This window comes from Zosterops lateralis (genome assembly GCF_965231275.1).
Source record: "Zosterops lateralis genome assembly, chromosome: 3".
In the NCBI taxonomy this organism is placed as follows: domain Eukaryota; kingdom Metazoa; phylum Chordata; class Aves; order Passeriformes; family Zosteropidae; genus Zosterops; species Zosterops lateralis.
In genome coordinates, this window is record NC_139764.1 from 111,833,529 (window position 1) to 111,860,305 (window position 26,777).

The 26,777-nt window shown below is 42.3% G+C and overlaps 1 protein-coding gene across 3 annotated transcripts in view; it reads left to right on the plus strand.

Annotated features, from left to right (window-relative positions):
• Nucleotides 1–26,777, plus strand: part of KIF13B (kinesin family member 13B) — a 119,182-nt gene that overhangs the window by 20,443 nt on the left and 71,962 nt on the right. For 2 of the 3 annotated variants that reach the window (XM_083858067.1, XM_083858069.1), the window contains exon 3: nucleotides 26,216–26,231. In XM_083858067.1, coding sequence (XP_083714193.1) covers nucleotides 26,216–26,231 — 16 coding nt within the window. The remainder of the gene's footprint in view (nucleotides 1–26,215; nucleotides 26,232–26,777) is intronic. The other variant, XM_083858068.1, reaches the window with a different exon arrangement.

A 26,777-nucleotide genomic window follows, 5' to 3' on the forward strand; every position in this document is an offset into this window, starting at 1 on the left:
GAAGCTTCCTATGCTGGTGTATAATTAATTAGGTCACATCACTCAGTGGGGCCAGAACTCTGGGCCTTTATATTGTGGTAGTGACGTAAGGAAACCCTATATCTTAATGTGTATTGTCTGAGCTCCATAGGCTCGTCCACTTAACTTGAATTTTCAGCCTTTTGGAAGGCACAATACCGTTTTCTTCCTTTCTCCTCAGGGTCTGTAGCCTCCTGCCAGTGTTTTGTTCTGTCCCTCAGCAGTTGCAGCCTTACTGTGCTGATCAGATAAATGAAATGAAGGAACAGGATATTCACTCAGCTTTATCTGAGTTGTCCTGCAGTGATGAGCACTTCCAGCTCTCAGGATTTTTTTAAAGCATTACTTGTGTATGTTTTATGATCTGAATTTTATCTATATTTGGGAGCAAATATAATCACTCAAAAATTAGTACCTAATATGAATAACTCTGATCAAAATTTAGCTCTGATCAAACTGCCAGAGGGCAGGGATAGATGGGATATTGGGAAGGAATTGTTCCCTGTGAGGGTGGTGAAGCCCTGGCACAGGTTTCTCAGAGAAGTTGTGGATGCTCCATCCCTGGAAGTGCCCAAGGCCAGGTTGGACAGGGCGTGGAGCAACCTGGGATAGTGGAAGGTGTCCCTGCCCATGGCAGAAGGTGAAATGAGATGAGCTTTAAGGTCCCTTGCAACCCAAACCATGCCATGATTATATGAATGACGGGAAAGCACTTCCCAATTAATCAAGTGCTTTGATTTCCATGTAAGTTCTTCCATTAGGTCTCAATTTAAGATAAGGGGGAATGGCTTCCCAGTGCCGGAGGGAAGGATTAGATGGGATATTGGGAAGGAATTCTTGGCTGTGAGGGTGGGGAGGCCCTGGCACAGGTTTCCCAGAGAAGCTGTGGCTGCCCCTGGATCCCTGGCAGTGTCCAAGGCCAGGTTGGACAAGGCTTGGATCAGCCTGGGATAGTGGAAGGTGTCCTTGCCCATGGCAGGGATTTGTAAGTGGATGATCTTTCACGTCCTTTCTCACCCAAACCATTCTGGAATTCTGTGGCAGGGACATTATCTGTTGTTTTATTCCTCTGTTAAACCTTTTCCTGGTTTGAAGGCTCTTCTCCCTGCTCCTCTGAGCTCTTGGAATGGGATTTGCCATCAGCCAATGTCCGTGTGTGTATGTCACAGTCCATATATTTCTGATTCCTTCCCCCAAAAATGCACCTAAAGATAAAATCTTTGCAGAGTTTGCAGCCACAGCACCATGAAAAGGAAGAACTACAGTGTGCTCTGCAGAAACTTCAGAGGTGAGAAGTAAAAAAAAAAGGACAGAAAAGCCATATGCAGATTTTGTGGCAGAGAAGACAGAAATAGGGATGGCTGGGAGAGGAAGCAATTTTCTGGTTGCTGAAACCACATTGGCACCAGCTGAGGCTTAGCAGCATCTCCACTGCCTGCAAGTTTTCTTACTTAAACCCCTGCCCTAAGCAGCAAAGAGGCTGTGAAGCAACTTCATGCTGAAGCCTCCTACCCTTGCTCTGCTCCTGCCTGTGCAAATCCTCTCTGCAGAGTTTGCACATGTGGGTTTATCTCTCCTTGTCACCACTGAAGCATCTTCCTGTGCTGCTAAGAGTTTAATTGAATTGCAGGAGGAGCACTGGCAAGCCTTTCACAGTGTTCCCAGTGCAGGAATTTACATGGGATTAGCAGAACCATGGCAGGTCCACCATGCACAGGTGTGCAGGTGGTCCAGAGTGAGCTCAATTCTGTGTTCTGAGTAATTACTGCAGTAATTACTGTGATGTGGACATAGGTTTGGAATTGGGCATGAGCCAAATTCTGGTGATAATTAAGGATCTCATGGTTAAGCAGTGAAGTGTTTCACTTGTGAAGGTGGCACAAGGTGAAACTGTTGAGAGTTATCTGAGAGTGTGTGATGTATATCCTGGTACAACTTTTTGTGAAATGATGTCACTCTTTGGAATCACAGAAAAGTTTGGAGCTGGAAGGGACCTTAAAGACCATCTTGTTCCTACCTCTGCCATGGACAGGGGCACCTTCCACTATCCCAGGTTGCTCCAAGCCCCATCCAGCCTGGCCTTGGACACTTCTAGAGATCCAGAGGCAGCCACAGCTTCTCTGGACGCCCTGTGGCAGCGCCTCCCCACCCTCACAGGGAGGAATTCATTCCCAATATCTCACTTGAAGCTCCCCTTCTCCAGTTTGAAGCCATTCCCTGTGTCCTATCCCTCCATTCCTTGTCCCAAGTCCCTCTCCAGCTCTCCTGGAGCTCCTTTAGGCTCTGGAAGGGGCTCTGAGGTCTCCCTGGATCCTTCTGTTCTCCAGGTGAGCATCCCCAGCTCTCCCAGCCTGGCTCCAGAGCAGGACTCCAGCCCTTGGAGCATCTCCATGGTCTCCTCTGGACTCTCTCCAGCAGCTCCATGTTTTCCTTGTGCCGTGTCCCAGCTGGGGTCTCACCTGAGCAGGGCAGTGAGGGAGAATCCCCCCCCTCCCCTGCTGCCCACACTGTAGGATGAGTCCAGGACAGTGTTGGCTTTCTGAGCTGGGATTGCTCTGCACTCTGTAGCAAAACATTTCCTCATACCTTTATTTTTCTTTGTCCTCTAGTCCCCGTTCAGGTTTCTCAGGTGACACTTTCCCAGGTCAGGTCGTGCCAACAAACCCCTTTCCAGAGGCTGTGGCTGAGATTCCTTGTGCTCTGTGACAACTCTGCTGAGCCAGGAGATGACCTGGCTGCCTCCAGGTCAGAGTCCTGGAATACTTTGGAATTGCTGCTGGAGCAATGACAGACTTACAGTTACAGTCTTGAACACAGGGATGTGCCTGTGGAGCCTCTGGAGGTATCTGCTCCATCCCTCCCTCCTCAGGCAAGGCTCTCCTGGAGCTATTTACCCAGGATTATGCCCAGATGTATTGTTTTAATATCTCCAGAGATAATTTATGTAGCTCTCTGTGCATTAATAAAATCATAACTTGCTGAAGAGTGACCTGATTCTGAGTAGAATTTGGATTGCACCTGCCTTTGCTGAGATATGGGAACTAAGCTGACAGAACTCAGTATAAATAGCAGCTGTCAATGGGTAATTATGTCCATAATTAATATGTTTGAAAGTGAGACACAGGTTCGTTTTCAAGGCAGTAGGGATGTCAGCAGTTAATTGTAGCTTCATTTGTGAGGGGCTGGAGGCAAGGCACAAGTCTGCACCTTTTGGTAACTTATATTTAGCAGGACATCCATCCAGAAACTGTAAAAATTAATCACAATTATCTAATGTTCATCTTGAATTATTATCTTCTAAATGAAAAGTTTAGTTTATACCTCATGTTGAAGTTGTACCCAAAGAAATTCCAATTCAAGCAGTGCTGAGTGCTTCTGGTGTTATTGGCTGCTTTGGCTTGTGTGGACACAACCTCTGCTGGACGTCCTTTGTCCTAAAAAATCAAGGATTTAAAAATTATTTTTCCTTTCTTTCCATCATTTTTCATTTGGGGAATATCTTGCCTGAGTTTTGGGAGGTTCATCATCACCTCTGTGATTATAAATAATCTTTAGCAAAATTTGCCAGACACCCTCCAAATTACCATGGCTTTGGAAACAACTTTTTTTTTTTTACATTTTGAACATTAACTACTTGGATCCTTGAACCTTGACAAAAGCAGATGCTGGTAAAGTGGGTTTTTAAATTTGCTGTAAGGAAAAACATTGGATTGGAGAAGATTTAAACAGATTAATTCAGACACTGCAGGTGAGGTAGAAAGATGAATCTTTAGGAGTTCATGTGGTCTGGTCGTGCCTGAGCCTCAGACTCGCTGCAAATTTTGGCAGATACAATTCCAAAGACTTCACTGGCACTAACAAGTTCTGAAACTGTTGCCAAGTTGCATAAAAGTCATTAAGCCTTGTTTATTGTCAGGATTAATGCTTAGAAAGAGCTTGATTCCTTTGGGAAAAGTATTGAAATCCATCCTTGCAGAAAAATAAAGTTAATTTTTATCACAAAAGAAAGTAACTTCACAGCTTAGCCTCTCCTGGCATCTTAAGGCCAACAAGAAACTAATTACAGCATAATTGTGGTTTCTCCTGCTGTTGTCCCATCTGTGTACAGTGGTTTGTAAAATATTATAAAATGGATTAAATGGCCATAAGTTAAAAATCTTTGCTGTTTTGCAAATGATTGTGCTTGGAATGATGACTAGAGTTTTGGAGCAAGTTTTTAATCTGCATCTGCAGGGGAACATAATGAAAAATAATGAGTTTATAGTCAGACATGAAAATCTATTTATGGGAACTCGAAAAGGAGGAAAAATCTTATGCTGAAGCAGTTACCAAATTTTTAATTATGATTTGAAGGATGTCATTTGAAGGCTTTTTAAAACCTATTTATAAATACAATTCTTTTAGATTACAGTACCAAAGGCAGTATGGAAAATGAGTAATAATGGCAGGAGTACAGTATAAGATATTTGTTCTCCCTTAAAAGGAGATACTGAGTTTATTATTTGAATTCCAAGTCGCTGGAGCCTGTTCTTATGTGAGTCTCTTGCCACTGATGCTTTATAGGGAATCTTTTTCGTTGCTAAACCAACTGAATATACTGAAATTATGGCTTCTCCTACAAAGCTCATTTGTAGCCTTTTTCTATTATTAAATGCTAAAAGAAAGAAAATAAAAAATCAGACCAATGGCCCATCTGAATTTGGGGAAGGGTTTCTTCTGTCTCAAACCTTGTTTCAGTTTTTGGGTGACAAAAGAGAAGGGACCCCAAAATGGCCTTGCAAACTCCCTATAGGGTGACCTCACCCTGTTGCCATGGCTCTTCCCAGGAAGGGCTGAGACAAAGCAAACTTGTCCAAAGAGAGAATTATTATCTGTTGCTGCAGGATTTGTGCAGAAGGCCTGTAGTGATCACAGAGGATAAAGAACAGCCCATTGGAAATATTTCTGTGCTTTCAAGATGATGCTTGTTGAGGAGGTTCCTCTTTTTCACCTTCCCTGTTGTCTCTTTTCCTTTTCATCCATGATGTTTGTGGGGTACAAACATGAATAAGCAAAGTGTTGGCTTGATCTGAGTGGAATATATCAAATTACAGAATGGTTTGGATGAGGAAGGGACCTTAAAACTCATCCTATTCCAACTCCAACACCTTCCACTATCCCAGGTTGCACCAAGCCCCATCCAGCCTGGCCTCGAACACTTCACAGATCCAGGGGCAGCCACAGCTTCCTTGGGCAGTGCTTTTTTTACAAATTCTGAAGTATTTTGGGGAGCTCAGTTCTCATTCCTGTCTGGTTTGACATCAGTTTGCTGCCCGGGGAGCAGAGTCAGATGGATTACTGAGTTTTTGGGTTCCTGTCAGCTGTTAAATGCTGCAGAGTGGTTGTAACAGCAAACTGGGATGATTTTGTCCTGTGCTTTTCCACCTCTGAGCTGCTAATTCAGGGTGTTCAACTTCAGGAAGGCCAACCCCAAACCTGAGCAGTTCTGAGGAGGCATCAAACCCCAGCATCTTCTGCCCTCTCGGGTGAATCTCCCTTTTTAAAGGATGTGCTTTTCCTGGCCTGGTATTCTTGACTATGTGACCACAGCTGCTCTAAATGTTGTATTATTTTTTCAGTAATGCACAGCTATGAGTTACTTCACCAATAACTTGGAGTGGAATAATAAATTGATAATTTGATTGAATCAGTGAAGTGAGCCCATGCTAGTTTTGCTGGCTCACAATTCTTCCTGAAGCTGTAAAATAGCTGCAAGTTCTGGAGGGTTTTTTTTTTTTTAACCCCCCTCCAAGGTTTTACCTTGTCATTTATCAACTGAAACAATGCAGCCATGGAGAACTTCAAAGTCTCTTTGCTTCACAGCAGTGATCCAGGCAGAGCAGGTTTCTTCCTGTAAACACTCACTTTCCATGGCTCAAAGTCTTTGTTTTTAAAAGCATCTTTTATTAGGAATCACCTACTGATGCTGTGTCCAGGAGTTTTTCAGTGTGTGTGATCCTCCTGTGAGGTAGGAAACTAAATTAATCTTTCCATATTCTTAGAGAGTTGGACAGGGTAGGTTGAATTGGGGTGGTTTTGTTGATTTTTTTTTTTAATGTTTTTACATGCTGTAAATTTTTATTCCTGGTACTTAAAGGTAGACCTTGCCCAGAGAACTGCCAGTGCATGTCATGTTTATCTGATGAATCACTGCTTCAAAATAGCCTCTTCCCTTTCATCAGGTTTTTAATTAGCAGTGGTTGAGGATCTGATGCAGATGGAAATACTGTTGGTCATCTGAGACTGCTCATTGCAGCAAAAGATTTACTGCTGATCAGCCTTGTGGTGTCAGCAGCAAAAGTGATGCTGCTTCAACACTTCGATTCCAAATCCTGCAAGATAATTGGGGGCAAATTGAGTTGTTTGAAATGACAGGTATTTTCTAATAATCTGAGTGATTAATTATTCTCTATTCTACCTTCTGTCCCACTTGTTTGCTGATACTATCTGCTCATCTGATGGCACTGGAGAGTTTTCGTACCCTGGAGATTTTGGCTGAGAATCTGTGCTGCTCTTATGTGGAGATTCCTCTTTATGTGGAGCAGTTTCCTTGGCAGAAACCTGAAGTGCCTGTTGATATATTTATGTTTTCTATTTAGCTAAACCTAAAAAATAGAAAGACTTTTTATTTCTACCCTTTGGTACTTGAAAATTGGGTGCTTTTTAATTTTTTTTTGCATTAGTCATTCTGTGAAAACAAAGCCATTTTCTGTGCTGTAACCATGCGTGTGTTTGCTCTTTGCCATGGCATTTTTCATTCTGGGATTCACCTTGGAATAATTCAGTGAAATATCCATTCCCATTATATAAACCAGGTAGTCTTTAAGCTGGGAGTATGGAATGACTTGAGCTGCTTATCCCTTGTTTCTTAATTCTTGATAAGGAAATCTCATGTAAAGGTTTGTGAGACGCCTTAGGGATAGAACTGAAGATAAAATATGATATTTTGTGTGTCAGATATGTTCTGTCAGCATATATTTGTCACTTTGTTTTGCTGAAATACACCTTCACACCACAGGTTTTAGAGGCTGAGTGAAGTATTTCATGTGCTGGAGCTACCAGAGGAACCTCAGTGCTTGATACAAAGTGCTGCCCTCACCTTGGAGAGCCTGTGTTGTGGCAAGGGAAAGGTGGCAGGAGGACCAAGTGTGTGAAAGCCTAAAACTGGGAAAAATATAAATTTGGAATTTATCTGTACCACTCAGGTCGCTCCAAGCTCCATCCAGCCTTAAGGGCAAAGGTAATGAATTGTTGGAACTGACTATGACAGGTCACAGTGAGTTCTTGTTGGTAGGAATGAGGATGTGTTTCTAAAAGAGCAGCGATGGCCAAATGTTGTAATTGTGTAGCTGGTGTTTGCAAGGTCAGGTTGGCTGTGTAGCATTTCTTTCCAGCTTTAATATCTCTGAATATTGAGAGAATATGGTGGCCAGACTTGTTGTGGTGCGGTTTGGGACCTTAAATCTCATCCAGTCCCATAGGGCAGGGACACCTTCCACTATCCCAGGCTGCTCCAAGCCCATCCAAACTGGCCTTAGACACTTCCAGGGATGGAGCAGTCACAGCTTCTCTGTGCCAGGGCCTCAGCATCCTCACAGGGAACAATTTCTTCCCAAAATCCCATCTATCCCTGCCCTCTGGCAGTGGGAAGCCATTCCTTGTGTCCTGTCCCTCCATCCCTTGTCCCAAGTCCTTCTCCAGCTCTCCTGGAGGCCCCTTTAGGCTCTGCAAGGTTCTGGTTGCCTTGGCAGGAGCAGCTCCATGAACAAAAACCTCAGTTAATGTGGCAGAAAGGAAGAAATCACCTGGGAAAAGGCAGGACAATCAATACTTTGGTTTTGGGCCTTAAGAAATACCATCTCCTTCCTCTTGCCTCCTTTCTGAAGGCCTTCAATGCTGGATGAAATTACTTGTGCTGTGAAATTCTCTTCCTTAGGCTGTAAAACACAGAGCAGGGAAGAGGGATGAGAAATACTGAGCTCAGGCTCTGCTGCCAGCACAGCCTTGGATAAGTTACTGTTCCCCTTTGTCATATCCATGCAGTGGGAACAATGCAGGAGGCACCAACAGACTTAGATTCTTTTATTTCTTTCAAAACATAAAAAAATAAAGCTTAACATTTATTCAATCTGTTTCTGAATCATCCAGTGTGTGTTGATGGCACAGGTAGCTGAGTTAATGGCAGTGAACCACTGGGCAGATGCATTTAAGAACCCAAACCCAGCCTGGTCTAAGGTTTATAACACTTCAATGTAGATATCTTTAAAATATTGTGCTGTGGTACTTTGATAAGACATGTTTAAGAACATAAAGCAAATAAACTCATTGGGCTTGAAATACTGCCTGCTTCGTTGTGTATTGGTAATTGATAGATCTCTGGGCTCATTAGTTAAGCTAAACAGGGTTATTTTTATTTTATTTGCATCAAGTGCAGGGATGTTTGTGTGTGTGCTTGTCCATGGTTTTCTTTCTAATGCAGGGTTGTTTCCCATTAAGGGTTGTGTCATTTGAAAGGTTGTTGTACTGAATTTTTCCTTTAAGCAACTCTAAGTCATTGGAAAAATTTACATTTAGCAGTTGAACTTTCAAAAGCAGTTCCTTTGGAGAATAAATAGGGGAGGATATTGAGAGATCTAATTTTTTTTCCCTGCTAATTTCTTTTGGGTTTGCTCAGTGATTTTTAAGCAGGCCAAGTCCTCTGCCTGATTTCTGAAAGGAGCCTTGGACTTGACACAAGCCAAGACCCTTTGAAAGTCTAACAAAAGAGCCTGAGAGTTTAAAAATCACTCTCTTGGTATCAGAACCCACTTCAGCTTAAAAATAAAAATCATATTAGGTATTCCTGATGTTTGTAATGTGCATGGGTCACAGAGGAGCCGTGGGGGATTGCAGCACTGGCAGCCTTTTGAGCAGCCTCTTAAAATACGGTTTTATGCCTGTAATGCTTTTTTTTTTTCTTTTTGCAAGTCATGTTTTAAGCACATTTCTGTCCCTTTCAACTCTGGAAGGCAAATGTAATGTTTGAAACGCTGTGTTGTACTTGGAGAGGCTGGATTTTCCTCTTATTCTGTGAAACAATAAATGGAAACTCGAGTGTTTGGAATTGAACAGCCCAACTATTCCCCCTGAGAGCGTTTGGTCATTAAATTCCCAATGGGAAAATTGAAGTTCAAGGGTAAAAATAGAGGTGTAAGGAGGGAGGTGTGTGCAAGGAAAAGTTTTTGTCAGGTATTTGCTTTTAACACAAAAATGTTTTGAAGTTCTTCTGTGTGGGCCAAGTGTTGGAATTCGTTCCAGCTCTGATTATTGAGAGTTTCAAAACCCTTTTTTGTCCTTTTGGTATCAGTTTTACCCAAAGCCAGGTGGCTCTGGGTGCCTGGGCAGTCAGCTGGGGCTGCATCCCAGTGCTGCTCCAGTCTTGCATAAATGCTAATTTATGGATTGTACTGGGGGAGGAGGGAGAGAAGGAGGGAGAAAACAGCAGGGAAGCCACTCCTTCACCTCTTTGATTTATAATTGTGCCACTTGTACAAATTGAGATTTCCTGGACACTGTAACCAGCAGTGCTTTGCTGTCGCCCCTCAATCCAGCCCTGAATCAGGTCCAGGTTGTCCCCATGGCTAAACCCTCTCTGCTCATCCTAAAAATGTTGGAGTAGTGATAACTCACAAGAGAAACCCCTCTTGGTGCTGCTGTTCAGCAAGAAGCTGCTGCTGATTAATTAAGCAAAGAAATTGAGTGTGATGAGTCTGCAGTGCCAGTCCATCATTCAACATCCTGCCTTCACCCTGTGCTTAGAATAGCACCTTAAAATTCTGTCTGGCTTTGTTTTTATGGGAGCTGCTGAGGAAATCCTGGATTACACATTCCAAGAGTGTGGGCAATTCTAACAACCTGTTGCTGCAGTACCTGGAGAGAGAAATTTTCTCGCTGTTGTCCCTGTTTTCCTGTGGCATCAAGTGACCAAATTGAAGATCCAACATCTTTTCTGTGTTTGTTGTTATGCTTGGGCAGACTCATTCAATCAGCTGCATGAATGAGCAGTTAAGGGTTTTATAAGCCAGAGTGGACAAATTGTGGTAATTAGACATCTTGTCTATTTTTTTGTCCTGAGTGCAGAACAATAATGAGGTTAAAGGGATACTGTCAAGGTGACAAAGGTACCAGACTCTCTTAGCTAAAATCTGTATTTTTCTGCTGTATATATCTGAATACTTTGATTTTAGAGAATTCTTTCTGCCTGTATTTAATTTCATGACATTTAGAGGCAGAGAGAGGGGGCAGAACAGTACAAATGTGTGGTGTAAAATCCATATCAGCTTATTTCAGCTTCTTATTTCCTGGAGTTTGTATCTTAAATGCTGTCAAATAACTTGACAGTCTCTAAAGTTGATTTTGTACAATGGGTCACCTGTAATGGTTCTAGAAATGAATATCTCGCTACTGAATATGGCAAACATGCATTTAATATTACAGAAAACTGGATGCAATAGAGAAATGGGTAACTCCTTAGGGCATTGCTGCTTAGGAATGGCAGTGTCTTTTATATGGGCTTTGCTAAATAATTGTTTACGTGGCTGAGAATTTGATGCTGATAATCAGAGTTGATCAAACAAACAAAATAATGCAACCAGCTAAAAGCCAACCGCTTTGGTAGCATCAAAAATATGGAAAAATGGATAAATTAAATGGATAAAAATGGATAAATTAGCTGATATCATATATTAAAATCAAGCCCGTGTCCAAAGAGAACCAATAGTAGTAGCCAAGGACAGCAAGGCTGGTCCTGAAGGCTGATTTTTGAGGAACCCATTCAGCTAGAACATGTGAACTTTACATCAATATTCCTTTGCTTTTTTCCTCTCTTGTATTTTGTCAATTCTCATATTTAGTTCTTCTGGCGTCGTATGGTTTTTATCTGAAAATCTGATACTCATTTCAGACACGTTAAGTTTGTTTTCTTTTTGTCAAAGTCCTTTTCCTTTGCAAAAAACATGTTGAGGGAAAGGGACTTGTTTCAGCCACCACTTTCAGGGCTGTGTTTTGGGGAAAACAACTGTTAACAAACTATTATTTTTGCAACACAGGCACCATCCTAGAGCAGCTGACCTTGGATAGCCTCCCAACCTGCCTGCAAAATAAAGACTTTTTCTTTCTTATTTTTGTTGGTAGCAGGAGGAAAAGGAAGATAGCCTGGTCTGTCTAAAGGAGGGGGTTCTAACCTGTGTTTTTAGGGCTGGCTGTGGGTGGAGGGCATGGATGTCCTGCACTGTCACCAAAGGCTCTGCAGAAGAAGCTCTGCTGTCTTTAAATGCAAATTTGTTCATTTTGACCTCACAGGCTCTTTTAGAAAATTGTGATGGTTTTATTAAGTAGGAAAGCTGAAAGACATTTGTAGATGGTGTGACAGCTAAAAAACTTCTGTCTCACTGTGGCTTCAGTCATGGGCTGTGTGAGACAAGCAGCAAGAGCAAGGAATGTGGAAAAGCAAAATATGTGTGGCTGTTCAGAGTGATTTTACTCTGTGTCTGCTCAGCTCCCTGATCTCAGCCCTGTGCTCCAGATGAACAGACCAGACTGGTGACTCTCAGAGATCATTTTGGCTGTTGATTTTCCCCCTTCTCTCTGTTCAGGGAAGAAATATTGGCTCCATGTCTGTGTTTTCTTTGGTGCAGCACACTTTCATTTTGTCTTTTTAAATCTCTGCTCACTGCTGGTGTACAGCAAACTTCTTTGTGAGGTTACCAGCTTGGAGACTATTATTTTTGATCCTCAGTTACTGCTTTTCTGACTAAATGATGGTTTGTAGTGGTGGATAAAGTGTGAGCTCTGTGGAGCAACTAATCCACAAATATTCTGTAGTTTATTTTTAATGAGATTTCTGGTTAATTTTCATGCAATAACTTTCCTCCTTCTCTGACAGAGAGTCCTCCTTCCCATTCCCACCTCTACCCAACAAAACAGAGTTTGGCCATTAAAGAAAATGTTTTCTTTAGCAAATTGTACATGTGGGTTTTGTTGTGTAAAGAAGCAACTGAGTTGATATATCTCCACAGTTTGGGGGGAGTTACAGCCAGGAAAACATCCCCATGGCAATGAAGATGGTTGAGTTTATTTGATGTAAGTGGCAAGGAAATGTTGTAACAAGAAACTGTTGTTAGAAAACATTTTTATGGTAATGGTGCAAATGGGAAGGAGAGGAGCTGACCTTCAAATTCCATGTTATGTTCCAAGTGGGATTGTTGGGTTTTTGCAGTGACTGCGAAGCTGCTTTGTGACTCTCAGTCACCAGGGAATCCAGCAGGACAGTTTTAGAGGAATAATTTAATTTATGATTCTTGGTTTGTCATTTGTTGTGAAGAGCTGTGTGTGTTGAGCATTAGATGCATAACCTTTAATGGACAATTTAGTATTTGGCTTCCAGCTTCTCAAAATGGTCTGATGTCTTTTGGATTTAGAAGAATAAAATATGAGTGATTATAACAACAGTTGCTTCAGATGGTTCAGCTGATAAAATTCCAGTATCTGTCTGTTCATCAACACAGATTATTCTTAGCTACTTTTTATAATTCAGGATGAGCAGAAGGTGTTGTTGAGCACCTTTCTAATCTCCAGATTTCAGCAAAAATAATGCATTTCTTGGCGATGAGTGTGTTCAAAATAATTAAAAGAGCTTCTCAAGATGCAAGCAGACATCTGCTTTTATTCTTGTTTAGGGAACTGCTGTGCTCAGTGCTAAATCGTGATAGTGTCACACAAAGTGCTTTTGCATGTGCTGTCCCAGATGAAGCACAGTCAAGAGCAGGCAACAAGTTGCATCTAAAAGCGAGATATTTTTCAGCCAGAAGAGACAGAAGAGCAGCAGGCAGCCGGGGAGTTCAAAGTTAGAATTCAGCAGGAAACATCCTTTGGCTCTGCTGAGTGCACATGAAAGCCTCACATCCCATCCCTGTTTATGAATACCAGCGACTTGCTGCGTAGCCCACACTTGCAGGCTAAAAATAACTTCTTTGCAATGCAAACTTGGCATCAGGAGCTGGCAAGTTTATTTGGTGTCACCTTTAGGTGGTTCTTTTTCAGGGAAATTAATGGCTCCTTTACTGTGTACGTGAACTATCACAGTGTTTAATCACTGAGACCACAAAATATGAAACTCTTTTCCACATGGCACGTACAAGAATTTGTTTTCCAGAGAGATCCTTGGAAAAGGAGAAGAATTTTTAAGTGAAACCAGCTGGCAGCAAGTGTCTGGTGCTGGTGGCTACTGTGGAACAAGAGAACAGTGTGAGGAGGTAAACATTAGTTCAGATTTTGGGTTGGAGTTGATTTTTTAAATCTTGTTTTAGGTTTTTTTACACTTCTAGAATTTCAGCTTTCTGCAGAGGGTGTTGTGCCCCAAATGAGCAGAACTCACATGGAACACAGGCTGTATTTCCCTCATAAAGAAATGATATAAAATTTGTTATAATTGTGGTACTGTAGTGATGGCAGATTATTTTTAAAGGTTGCAAAAGTGCACAAATCCCTGACAGGAGGTTGTGGTGAGGTGTGGGTCAGTCTCTCCTCCCAGGTAACAACTGACAGGATGAGATTAAATGGCCTCAGATTGTGCCAGGGGAGATTTAGATTAGACATTAAGAAAAATTTCTTCGTAGAAAGGGTTGTCAAGCATTGGAACAGGTTGCCCAGGGCAGTGGTGGAGTCACCATCTCTGGAAGTGTTCAAAAAAGTCTGGATGTGGCACTTGGGGATGTGGTTTAGTGGTGACTGTGGTGGTGCTGCTGGTTGACAGTTGGACTTGATGCTCTTAGAGCTCTTCTCTGATCTTTATGGTTCTAAAATTCCACATTTAAGTGAAGAATTGAGAAGTACAAATGAGAAATTCCCTCTGATCCCAACAAGGAGATGTGATTGTGCTTTTCTTGGTTATTAGGGGTTTTTCTCTCTTTAATGACATTGCTTTTTGACAGAATTAACTGGTGACAATATTTTTGCAGGGCTATAGCACATGGTCAGTGATGAGATATATTTTGATATTTTCCTCAATGCCCAATTATCCATTTTGTATTAATCATTTGTGGCAGTGGGAATCAGCACACAGTCCCAGTTTCTGGGTGATGGATTATTGCTCTGTTCACTAGGACTTCCTATAAAACCAGTTTATTATGGTGATGTTCACAGAAAAGCTAAATGTTGATCTCATCTGGGATGGACACTGTAGATGCTTTAGTCCAGAAAATACTTTGGAGCATTGAATTTACAACATTAGATCTATCCTGAAGTTGGAGCAAAATAATTTTGAATTAGTTCTCAGAGGGTTTTTAAAGAGGTGGGGAGGCCCTGGCACAGAGTGCCCAGAGAAGCTGTGGCTGCCTCTGGATCTCTGGAAGTATCCAAGGTCAGGGTGGAGAGAGTTTGGAGCACCCTGGGATAGTGGAAGGTGCTGCAGGGTTGGATGAGATGACCTTTAGAAGGTCCCTTCCAAACCATCCTAAAATTCTGTTCTCAGTGACAACATGAGACACACAGCCCTGGGGCATCATTTCTTGTTCTCCAGCTCTGTGATTCCCTGATCTGTCTGCTCTTTTCCCTATTTTCAGCCCCTTTATATTGTCTGAGAGGGGAAGGTACTCAAGAGCCACAGAGCTGCATTTGTGCAGCACAGAACACTTGACCATACAATGAACTTTTAATTGGCCTGAACGGAATTTAACCCAGCACATGTGTAATGTCCTGAAAAGGAATTTTTTTTAATTTTTTTTATTATTTTTTTAAATATCTACAACCACGAACAGCTTTTTGCTCCAGAAACAGCATTATGGAAGGGTTTAAGTCTCCTTTTGGGGAGTTTTTTTTTTTTGTTTGAGGGAGAGGTGTTGAAAGGGATTTCAAAAGAGAAGGGGAGATAAACAGCTCTGGGAATAAGAGCAGCACAGGAAGCCAGTCCATGGTGTTGCTTGTGGGAAGCTCTTAGAAGTAATTAGGGATAAGAGCGAGGCAGGAGGAAATCTGGTTGGCAGCTGGGGCACTTTCAGCAGCAGCTCTGACCTTGGCTTGTAGGTGCTTTGAGGCTGCTGGGGAAAGATTTGCTGCCAGAGCTCCTGTGTTTTTACCTGAATTCCCTTGGAAAATCTGCCTGCAGAGTGTAAGTTCTCATCCCACGGCTAAAGGCCCTGCTTCACTTCAGGCACTGCAAAAAAAATGATAAAAGTTGATGATAGACCAGAGGACTCATGTTTGCACTTTTTGGAAGCTTTGTCTAATCTTGGAGCACCAGGAGCAGTCTCCCAGCAGTCTGCCCGAGGGTGGGAATTGCATCCTCCTTGCAAACACTTCTCTGCCCTGCCCTGGGACAACATGAGGGTTGGCAAAAGCCAGCGAGTCCCTGGCCAGGATCCAGGCCCAGGAGATTGGTTGGCAGGGGAAAGTACACGGTGGGATTGAGTCTGACACAATTTACGTGGCTGAAAGGGATCAGTGATGGTGCACAGTGCGTGTTTCACCTTGTTAAATATCTGCGTTCTGCTGCCAGAGCATGAAGTGATAACTTAATCCCTGATTGCTCCTTACAGCCCTGCAGGCCATAGTCTGAGGAAGAATGTTTATCAGCCAAAAATGATGTCTGGCTTCACCAAGCCCAGTTTCAGTGCCTTTTCCAGCTAGTTCATTCTGAATTAATTTGTGGCCAGATGGTTTTGCACTCTCAACGTTGTAGCTCCTGCACTTGGTCCCACCAGTCACATTCCTCTGCTGATGCCTCTTCCTGATTCCTATTTTCCCCAGCATGAATAAATCAGCAGCAGTAATGAACAAAACCCTTCAGCAGCTGCCACGTTGGTTTTTGGGGTGCTGGGTGTTGGTACAAGCGTTTAGTGAAAGAGTTGTTTGTACACAAGAATAACTTTCATTGGAGCAAGAGGTAAGGAATAAAAATGTATTCAAAATTATCTTCCTGATTAAGTTCTTCAGGATTATCTGATTGCCCAAATGAGAGCTTTCAGTTGGAACAAATGGGCATGAAAGAACTGCAGTGCTTTCTGCAGTGTGTTGACTCAAGAATAGTTCACAAAATATTTCCTACGCTTAAAAAATGACCACAGCCATTTGCTGAGGTAGGAGGGAGAAAAATAGACAAAGCAGATGGGTGGGTTCATCACATGGCCAAAAGATGAATTTGGGAAATTGAGGGTGCAGAGGAATGCTACAGTGAATCAGCAACACCTATTAAGGAAAAAAAAATTGAGATTTTCCTACCAAATAATGAAGAAATATATATTTCTGGGGTCTCTCTCTCCCTCTCACTCCAAAGATGTTATTTTTTGTCTTCAGAACAAGTTCTTGATGCAGATCTGTTCACTTTAACACAATTCTAGGTTTAAGCAAATATTTAATTCTGCCTAGAGCGCTCTGACATTTTTTTCAGCAGTCTGGAGCCACTAGCAGGGCAGACACAGGACATGGGAGCTGAGCTGTCATGGTGAAGGCTTGCCTGTAATTTTCATAATATGCTGCATTTTCCCTTTGCTTTTCAGCAAACAGGTCAATTATAGCTTATTTCTCATCCTCATGCTGGGAAGGAAGAACAGCTGATTGGAGTTGTGCACTGAGGATAAGGATTGCTTTTCTAGGTCAACCAGAAGAGAGCTTGGTTCAAAAATGTTACCCTGGAAAGTTCAAAAATGTTACCCTGGAAATTTCTTTCTTGCTTTCTTTGGGACAAAGTTTGTATTTATTATTTGTATTTATTATTGGTATTAATTTCCTCATGCCAGGTACTCCTGTAGTGAGATTTCTGGAGTTCAATGGGATATTGGGGAAGAAATTGGAATAACAGAATTGTAAAATTATTTAGGTTAGAAAAGACCTTGGAAATCATGGAGTCCAACCCATTAGCCCAGCACCGCCAAGCCCACCATTAAAACATGTCCCTAAGCACCACATCTCTGCATCTGGTGATCTCTCCAGGGGTGGTGATAAAGATATTGATTGCTGCCTGCTTCCTTATCTCCATCCATCAGTCAGGTTGTCTTAAATGGGTTGGAGGAATATAAACAGCATTGAAAGCATTGATCAGGGAGGGTACAGTGTCTGTGCTCTTGGGAAGAGTAAAGGCAGCATGACATCATTCTTTTTAAAGACACATGAACACTAATTTTACTCTGGTTGAATGTTTGAGTCTTCTTATACATGTCAGGCTTTTGTTGAAGTGCTCTTTTGGAGATGGCAGTGTCTTAGCAAGCTACTATTCTCGTTTGCAGCATGGTTCAGATGAGCTGTGCTGTTCTTTTCACCTCCCAGGCTCCTTGATTGGAGGAGTTTGGGTTGAGAGTACCCAGATCTTGTGCAAGAGCCTCTGGGTTATCACTGTGATTATGGAAACATGGATGTGCTGAAGTGAGGAAATTCAGGTGGTTACTCAACAGTGGAGCCAAGACAAATCACTTTTTTATGCTAATGACCAACCCTTCTTGCCTACAGCTTTTATCTTCTCCCTCCTCCCCATCCACCATTAGACCAACATCATTTGTGGTTTCCAGTGTGTTTGTATTTTAAACACTGCTCAAATCCCTCATTTGGAGTTGGATCCAAAACAAGCCACAAATAGACTTTACCACATGAAAATAACACTGTGCTGAGCAGGCATCTGGTTCTGGAGGCACCAAAAATGACTCTGAGAAATAAATTTTGTCACTGTGCATGTACCTTCTTCATTAGCTGGAGATACAGAGGTGCTGAAATTGCATCAAGATTCAGAAAGTGGCTGGCTACTGTACCCAGTGAAGTTCCCAGTCTTGTAAATGCCCTGTGCATTCACAAACCACACCATCAAGGTTGATTTCTTTACAGAATGTGGCCACAACAATGTTCCCTTTTGAACTGCTGCCACTTCGAACATTTCCTACTTGCTTAATGCCTGGTGGATGTGCAAAAGAAGCTGGAGAACCAAGCCCAAAGAGAGAAAGCTGATGCTCTCCTCTGGAGGACAAGGCAGACTTGTGGAACCAAAAAAGAAAACAAAGGAAGCAGTTTGACTTCTTATTTAGGCTTTGGGGTTGGAAGGTGTCTCCCAAGTTGCATCTGTGATTGTCTGAGACAAATTGCCTGGACAGTCATGAGAGAAATGACTGAAAATGCTCTGGAGATGCCAGAAAATGTCAAATATCAAGTGTCAAGAGTACAGAGCTGCTTCATGGAGTTGTTAATTCAGTAGGAGAGTAGATGGGGAATTAAATTAGCAAGTACTCAGAGACATCTCTACTACACGTTTGTGCTTGGAGGGAGTTAGTGCCTATTTGAAAGAAATAGAAATCATTACCAATATTTTTAGCATGTTCTTGGTGAGGCATTTGTTTCTCCGAGTTGAAGAGTCCATGCACTAATTTCCTTAGTGTGCACTGATTGATTAATGTAAGGGTAAAGAGCTTGTGGGCTGCTCTGGAGCCTCCATGGCTGTGGATCCCTTTGTACTCTTGCAAATGTCCCTTTTTTTCTCTTTTCTCTCTCTTCTTCTTCTTCTTTTTTTTTTTTTTTTTTTTTTTTTTTCCTCTTCTTTTTCTCTCTTCTTTCTTCTTTCTCTCTTTCTCTCTCGAAGCAGGGAGGGACTGAAGAAGATTTTGGGAAGAAATTCTTCCCTGTGAAGGTGGTGAGTCCCTGGCACAGGTTGGCCAGAGAAGCTGTGGCTGCCCCTGGATCCCTGGAAGTGTCCAAGGCCAGGCTGGACAGAGCTTGGATCAACCTGGGATAGTGGAAATTGTCCCTGCCCATGGCAGGGGTTGGCACTGGATGAGGTTTCAGGTGCCATCTAACCCAAACTGTTCTGGGATTCTTCTTTCTCCAAGGGATATTGAATGCACACATTTGTATTTAGAGAGTTGTGTAAATATTGCGTGTTTTATTATTCGTATTTTCAAGGAAGTCAGACTGACTCAAATTGGTTTATGGTAAAGGCTCTAATGATTTTATGGGTTTATAATACAGCTGGGTGATCTACCAAAGGTGGAAAACACACTCTTGGTGGACCCGAGAGAGTTCTTGAAATACCCTTTCAGGGATTAAATTCCTTTTAGTGCCAATCCTTGGCTTTCCACAGTGCCCAGGAGATCATTCTGGGATTAATCCTTTGTGCCAGTGTCTTGGCTAAAGGTTATCCTGGATGTGAATGCTGAGTTGTTGATGTTGTAGAACAAGATTGCCACATATTGTGTATTTTCCTGTACATGCTGCTCCACTTGCCATCTTTTTTCATTCGGGATCTCCTGGAGGAGTTAAAAAGCTACCACATCCTAAGGAGGCTTTTCCCCTCCCTCACATGGTTATAAAAAGGTAGATGCAGCCCACTTCATTAAAAAATACTGTAATTCACAATAGTAATTGAAAGTTTGAGGTCTGGCTGTTCACCAGACATTCTCTAGAGCACAATGGTATCCTGACATCTGAGTATTTACAAACAAAAGGATAAAGTTGTAATCCCCTTGTCATAACACCAGCTTTATGGGATCCATGCTCTGCTTGAATGTGGTCAGGACTAAGCAGATTATTGTACCAACAATACAGAAAATTTAGCTCCAAGTACAAAATATCCCAAACCCACAAAGCTGCTGCTCAACCCGAGTTTTTTGGAGGCTTTTTTTTTCTTTCTTTCTTTCTTTTTTTTCTTAAATTGTTTTGAGTGAGCTGGCAAAAATTAGTTTTGTCAGTAGAAACTAAGTAACCGCCAACTACGCCTGGAATGCCTTGGAGCACTGGAGGAATTTTCCAAGGAACAGTGGTTACCTTTGTTCCTTTTAGCTGCACAAGTTTAGGCTTTGAACTGTGTGTGCTCTTTCACAGGTTTAGGTTTGTTTGGGTTTTTTTTTTTTTAATGTATTTAGGGATTTTTGTTTTAAAGAAGCTGTTCCTGATTGCAAAAAAATCTTTAGCTCAAATGTGTGGTTTTCTCCCAAAGAACTCAGTATTGCCATGGAAGTAAAAATGAGACTCTGTGAGAAAAATATTAATTGCAGGACATAATCAAAAATTGGAGTTTGGTGGGCCTCAGCATTTTGATGCCACTTGGCCTCCATGTAAAAATGAGGTAAAAATATTTATAAACTGTCAAACAGTTGTGAAACCCAACAATGTTAAGCACTTTACAATCTGAAATCTGTGAAAATGGATTTCTATGTATCGTAGGATAGGCTTGAAGTGATCAGACTTGATTTAGTTGATTTTTCCTCTCATTGTATAGACCTGGCAGCAGCAAAATGAATTTGTAAGTTTTATTTGTCTGATAGGCAGAAGGAGAGGAAACAGCTTCTCAAAGAATTCTGATTTTTATTATTTTATTAGTATTTTATTTATATTATTTTATTATTAGCTGTCATACTGCTGTCTTTCGGTTATGCCTGTGTTAGTAAAATCATTAAATCCATTATCTACATTTTACTTCACCATTGGCTGGTGATTTTTTTAATGCCATGAAAGAAATTCTGCAGCTGAAATTTAAACAATAAAACTCTGACCATTGCAGTGCTGGCTCTTCAAAATAATCCATTCTGAGTCTTTTATTCATACAGGGGAAAAAAAAAAAAAACAAGCCACACAAGGGTACCGAATAAAGGATCTGCTTCAGAAAGATGAATGGGCTCCCAAACTTCAAACAAATCCAAAATCTTCCTGATTTTTTTTTTTGTTTGTTTTTTGGAGCCTCCTTTGCATCTGCTGCAAGGCCTTGAGACTTGCTGGTGCTGGAGCTTTTCAGTAATTCCTGCACCACTTATCAGCTTCTCCACTCCAGGAAGGTCTTGTAGTACAGTGAAGGGTAGGAAAGCTTGGAATTACTTCAGTTACTTCAGAATAAATGACTCTGGGGTGTTAGATCCTGTCTCCTCTTTAGGCTGGTGTTCAGTGCTGAGGCAATTTGGAATTCCACTTATCTACAGCCAATATTTGCCCTCTGAGACATAGCCAGGGGTCATAAAATTATAGAAAATCCTGAGCTGGAGGGGATCATCCAGTCCAACCCCTGGCCCTGCACAGACACCCCAAAAATACCACCCTGTGCATCCCTGGGAGTGTTGTCCAAAGGCTCCTGGAGCTCTGGCAGCCTCAGGGCTGTGACAATTCCCTGGGGAGCTGTTCTAGTGCCCAAACACCCTCAAGACTCAAAAGCCTTGTTTAAAGGATGGGTTTTCTTGAGGAACCCTTCAGTCCATGAAATTCATTATGTTTTAACCCACTGCTTTTCAAACAAAGCCTCATTTGCTCTGTGCTGAGGTGCTGGGAATGGGGTATTTGGTATTCCTGAGGTGCACCTGGCTCTGCTGGGTTTGGGTAGGGAATCTCATGGCAGGTGAGTGAGAAGGAACAAGGGAAAACACCTTTCATTCCAGTGGAAGGTATCACTGCCAGGGGCACAGAATCACAACAAGATGATCTTTAAAGTCCCTTCCAACCCAAACCATTCTGTGATTCCATGAAAACACTGTACAGGAGCCACAAAAGGAATTGTGATTCAGGACTTTCCATACCAGTGCTATTTTGAGCCAGGCTTAACCAGGGAAAGAAAGGAAGGAAAGATCTGAGGTGATGACAAACTCTGCCCAGTGTAACTTCAGTGCTTTGATTTCATGGAATATTGGTAAACTTTTATGGAATATTGGTAAAAAATTGGTAAACAATGCTGTTGTGTCTGTCAGAACCTACGATAGTCATTGTAGAGCTTGTATCTGCAACAACTTATTAATAAAATTTCAGAATGACTGGATTCAAAGAGTAAATTACTGTTAACACATCATATCTACTTTATTTTTAATAATAGTGGGGGTTTTTTTGTTGTTGTTTTTTTTTTTTTAAAGCCAGCTGGGAAGATAAAGATGTGGCCTTGGAGTGATCTCTGGGAGACACTGACACCTTTTCACTTGTAAACCCCAAGGAGTTTTTCCCCATCAGTTTCTTTTTCTAGTAACATTTTTAGCTGCTTTCTAGAGTTTATGCTGGGCAGTTTCTGCTGAAGGACATAAAATAGCAGTAATTACACTGGAATTTGATATAGTTGTTTTTGCAATGGTTATGGAAGATTGAAGGTGGAAAGCAGTAAGAATTTCTGGAGAGATTTGCTGAGACTTTCCTGATTCATAGTTGGAATCACTGCCTCTCTTTTTTTTTACTTTTTTCTAACCCTCAAATTTATATTATATTGTTAGTCCAGAAGCTTCTGAAAATGACAAAAGGTTATGTTTCAATTCCATAAATCCAGCATAGCCTTGTGCCACTTGGCAATATCACCCACATGTACAGTTTGGATGTTGTTGCAGTTGCTGTTGCCACAGGAAATGTGTTTTTTCAAAAAAAATATGAAGAAGAAAACCCTTGTCTGGCATGTCAGCTCCTGTCCTAGAGCTTCTGGAGCCCCTTTCCCCCTGGTTCCTGCCTTGCCACCTCCCACCTTTCTCCTCCCTTTGCCCCATCTGCCTGTTTGTGATTGAGACAAGAGGCGAGATGTGCTGTGACTGATTTAGAGCATGTGCTGATTTGCCAGCTGGCTGCTCGCTGGGAGCTCTGGGCTCAGCCAGACAGAAGAGATAAGGGCTGAGCTCTCTTCTCCCCAGCCAGGCTTCACCTCTGCTCCTTTGCTGGGCTGTTTTTCCCTCCTCAACATTTGCACAATCTGTAGTACACTTTAGCTTACTAAACCTTCCTTCCCCTTCTGAACGTGGAACAACTGGGTGTTACTAAAAATGCCACTAATAAGTATGGTTGAACAGTTTGAATATGTAATTTAATTATTCTGTTTTTAAAAAGAAGCAGTAGTGGTGTTGCACATACACTGATGGTCTCAGCTGGGATCTGCTCTGATTTTTATTCATATTTTTACATTGTGCTTGAGATCTGTGGATCCACCAGGATATTCATAGAAAAGTGAGTGTGTCCCTAAACAAGAAGCTTGATCAGGATACATTTACACTGTGTAAGAGGTAGACAAAAATTATTACCCAAGCTCCATGTCTTCATTCACTCTCAAAACAGCAGGATATATTCATGGAAACACTGAATTATTTGAGTTGGAAAAGACCATAAAGATCATCTCATTGCAATTTCCTGCAAGAAGTAAAATACTGTTAAATGTAGGGTGTTGTTTCACTGTAGTCTTCCTCCTTTTTTAATTTTAGAATTAAGTTAGAGTCCCCCAGCTTCTGTTTGACATTGAGCTGTGAAGAGATAAAAGAAGGGAGTTGGCAAATTCCTGTCAGGCTGGATACAAGTGAAAACAAGTAGCTGGAAGCATCTCAGTGACATCCTTCAGTGGCTAAAAGATAAGTTTTCCTGCTCTGCCTTGGATGCTGCTGCTGTGTCCAAGATAAATGTGAATTTTTGGCTGTGAGCCCAGGAGCTGTGCCTGCACCTCGGAATGGCATCCTTGGGGATGGAAAAGGGACTTTGGGACAAGGGATGGAGGGACAGGACACAGGGAATGGCTTCCCACTGCCAGAGGGCAGGGCTGGATGGGATATTGGGAAGGAATTCTTGACTCTGAGGGTGAGAAGGCCTTGGCACAGATTGCCCAGAGAAGCTGTGGCTGCTTCATCCCTGGAAGCTTCTCTGTGCCAGGTCCTAACCTAATTTCCCCTAATGTGTCTAACCTAAATTTCCCCTCTTCCCATTTGAACCCATTTTCCCTTGTCCTGTCACTCCAGTTCCTGATGAACAATCCTTCTCCAGCTTCCCTGTCACCCTTCAGAGAGTGGAAGGTGTTGTGAGGTCTCCACACCACCTTTTCCAGGCTGAGCAGCCCAAAATTCCCTAGCCTGTCTCCTCAAGGAGATGCTCCAGTCTCTCACAAACCTCATGGCCTTTTCTGGACTTGCTCCACCAGTTCCACATCCTTCCCATCTTGGGGACACCAGAACTGTGTGCAGCATTCCAGGTGGGGGCTGACAAGAGCAGAGTGGAGGGGGGGAAAGTCACCTCCTGTCCTTTGCAGGTGTTCCTGTTGCGTGTGTTTTGTTGTGGGAGATCCTTCCCTGCTGTTCTTGGTATTTTTCCCTTTTCCTCACCTCTGGGATGGAAGCACTTGGGTGTGAACACCCAGCACTCCCAGGCTGCTGTGGGTGCTCCATTTCCCCATCTTTTCATTTCCCAAGGGATTTTGAATCAGGCTGAGAAATCTTTTTCATGGGTTTCTGGGCCCAGCACGCAGCTGCAGCTTTAATGGGCTCATATGTGCACAGCACAATGCTGTGTGTGATGCAGGCTGCACCCTTAATGCTTTTCCTTGGGGAAACGTTTGTCCCATTTATTCTCTTTGTGGTCAAAAGTACATCAGACAAGCTGCAGCTCTGTGCAGCTGTGCTGTATCCCAAATGCTGGGTTTTGTGGGGCTTCTGTTCTCTCACATTTGGGTTAAGCAAGACCCAAGATTTGGGTTTGTGTGTTTGTGCAGCCTTTAAGGAAATGAAATACTTAGTTCAGACTAAAGGTCTTTAAGTTAAGCTTGGTGATACAATGCCCTGTGTAATCCATTGTCTTAAAATTGTATCTGTGACAGAACTTCTCAGATTATATCCTTATGGCTGCTTTAACCCAAATACTCAGTAATGTGCCCTATATTGAGGGCTGGGCAGATCAGCTGGGTTGCTGCAACATAATCCTGCCTTGGAATTGGGCTGGGGAATGTGAGCAGGGCAGCGTCACATCTCTTGAGTGCTAAACTCAGACTCTGAATCCATGCTTGCTATTCCCTTTGTTTTACAAGGAGAATGTTGTTGTGGGAATGGTAATTAACTTGCCCTGTAAGCAAAGCTTCCCTAAAAGCAGTTTCCAGTGAAGTCCTGCAGCAAAGTGCTCCATGAGCATTTCAGAGCACAGAAAACAACGAAAATGCTCCTTTGTCTCTGTGAGAGGGATCCAGAGGGGCTCTCTGGAGTCTCCTGTGTCTGGATCAAAGCCCCAGTGAAGAGATTCCCTCAATAAAATCCACCCAGGAGCAACAGCTGAGAGTCCGCACCAAGCTCTCTGCCAAAGACTTTGGGAGAGCCTTTATTTCAGCTCAGCCAGATGGCAGAGGAAAAGGGGTCATGTTGTCATTGCTGACTTGGATGACCCCATGGCATGGGGTGACCTTGACTTAAATTATCATCCTGCTCTCCCCAGTGCCCGTCATTCCTCTTCTGTCAAACAGATACACACAGCAGAGCCAGGCAGGAGTAAAAAGAGGTGATGGATATGCATAATAAATAATAGTTTTTGAGAGACAGTGCTCAGAAATGACTATTTTTAAACTCTCTTCTCAAGCCCTGTGAGCAGCAGGAGCTCTGAGGGTAATCCTGTACAGCTCCCATGCCTTTCTCCTGCTCTGTTCAAAAGAAATCAGTGTTGCTTGTCACAAGACTTTACTCGTTGCTGATGTCAAGAATTTCCTAATGTCATTTGGGAGGTCCAGGACAAGGGGAGTATCAGTGGCTTGTTGTGTGTTTACTGCTTTTCTCCAGCCTCTGATGTGGGGAGGCTGCATAACCTGCAGTCATTGACTGGGGCCCTGCTGGTATTTTAAAGGTCACTCCAGTAATTTTGTACTTGCTTAAAAACAAACAAACAAAAAAAAAAACCCCAAACTTTTAAATTCTGCACATAACAGAGTAGAGGAATTGCTGGTCTCTGCTCATTCTTTTGGGGAAGCAAATGTTTGCTCTGCTGTCCCAGCAACCGGAGAGAGCTGGGTTGGGCAAGCCCAAGGGCTGGACTCTGAAATTTCCTCTTGAATAACACTCCTGAAGTTCCTGTTCAAGTGGTTTTGGAAATTTCTATGTTGCTTGGGTGCTTTGTTTTTAACAGGCAATGACACCCAGAGAGAGAGAGAGGTGTCACAGGAAAAATAAACCTGTGAGAGAATGAGGAAGAGATGCAGCATGAGGAAAATCAGTGGCTTTGAATTTTAAATCAGTTCTGAGCAGCATCTCAAATCTTACCCCTAAAAGGGGCAGACTTGGGATCTGTAAGCAAGGAGGGATCTGAGGAGAGAAATGAACTTTTTAAATACAGCATTCCAACGATTAATGATAGCACAGTTAAGTTAAAATCACTACAACTAACAGTCCTTGTTTTTCTTTTGTCTTTTTTTTGTTTTTCTTCCCCTGACCTTGTACCAAATCCTTTCCACTCCCGATGCCTTGGGGAACAGCAGGACTCACCCAAAGGTAAGGGCTTTTTATCAGTGTGTGAGAGTTGTCCCTGTCACTTGCTCTCTCCTGGGTTATCCAAATATTAAAAGCATTTTGCAGAGCTCTACGGCTGATCAGCTGCTGAGTAAGAAACTCGAAGCATCTCCTTGCTGCAGAAACTCTCTGTACAGCCCCGTGCCAAGAAATGAGTCAGAGGAGCAAATGAGAACATCCACACTCAGCACTGCAGACTCTGAATGGAGGATATTTGTTCTTTGTGGGCTTTTTTTAAAAGCGTTTTCTGGTACTTGTGTTAAAGCAAACTCATTTTGTTTTCAAATTTCTGCTTGTTCTGAAGGCTCTGCCCTGGCACATCAGGGTTCAGCTCCATGGATCTGCTCATACAGCCAGTGGTGTTTTCCTAAATGTTCTGAAGGCTTGAGATGCTTTAATAATATGTTTAGCTGTAAAATGAATTCAAAGGAAAGAAAAAAAAAGCACCTTAATTTTTAATGCACAAGTTGTTGTTTCCTTAGTTAAAGGATATAAAGTAACTACTTTATCTCTTGATGCTGGTACATA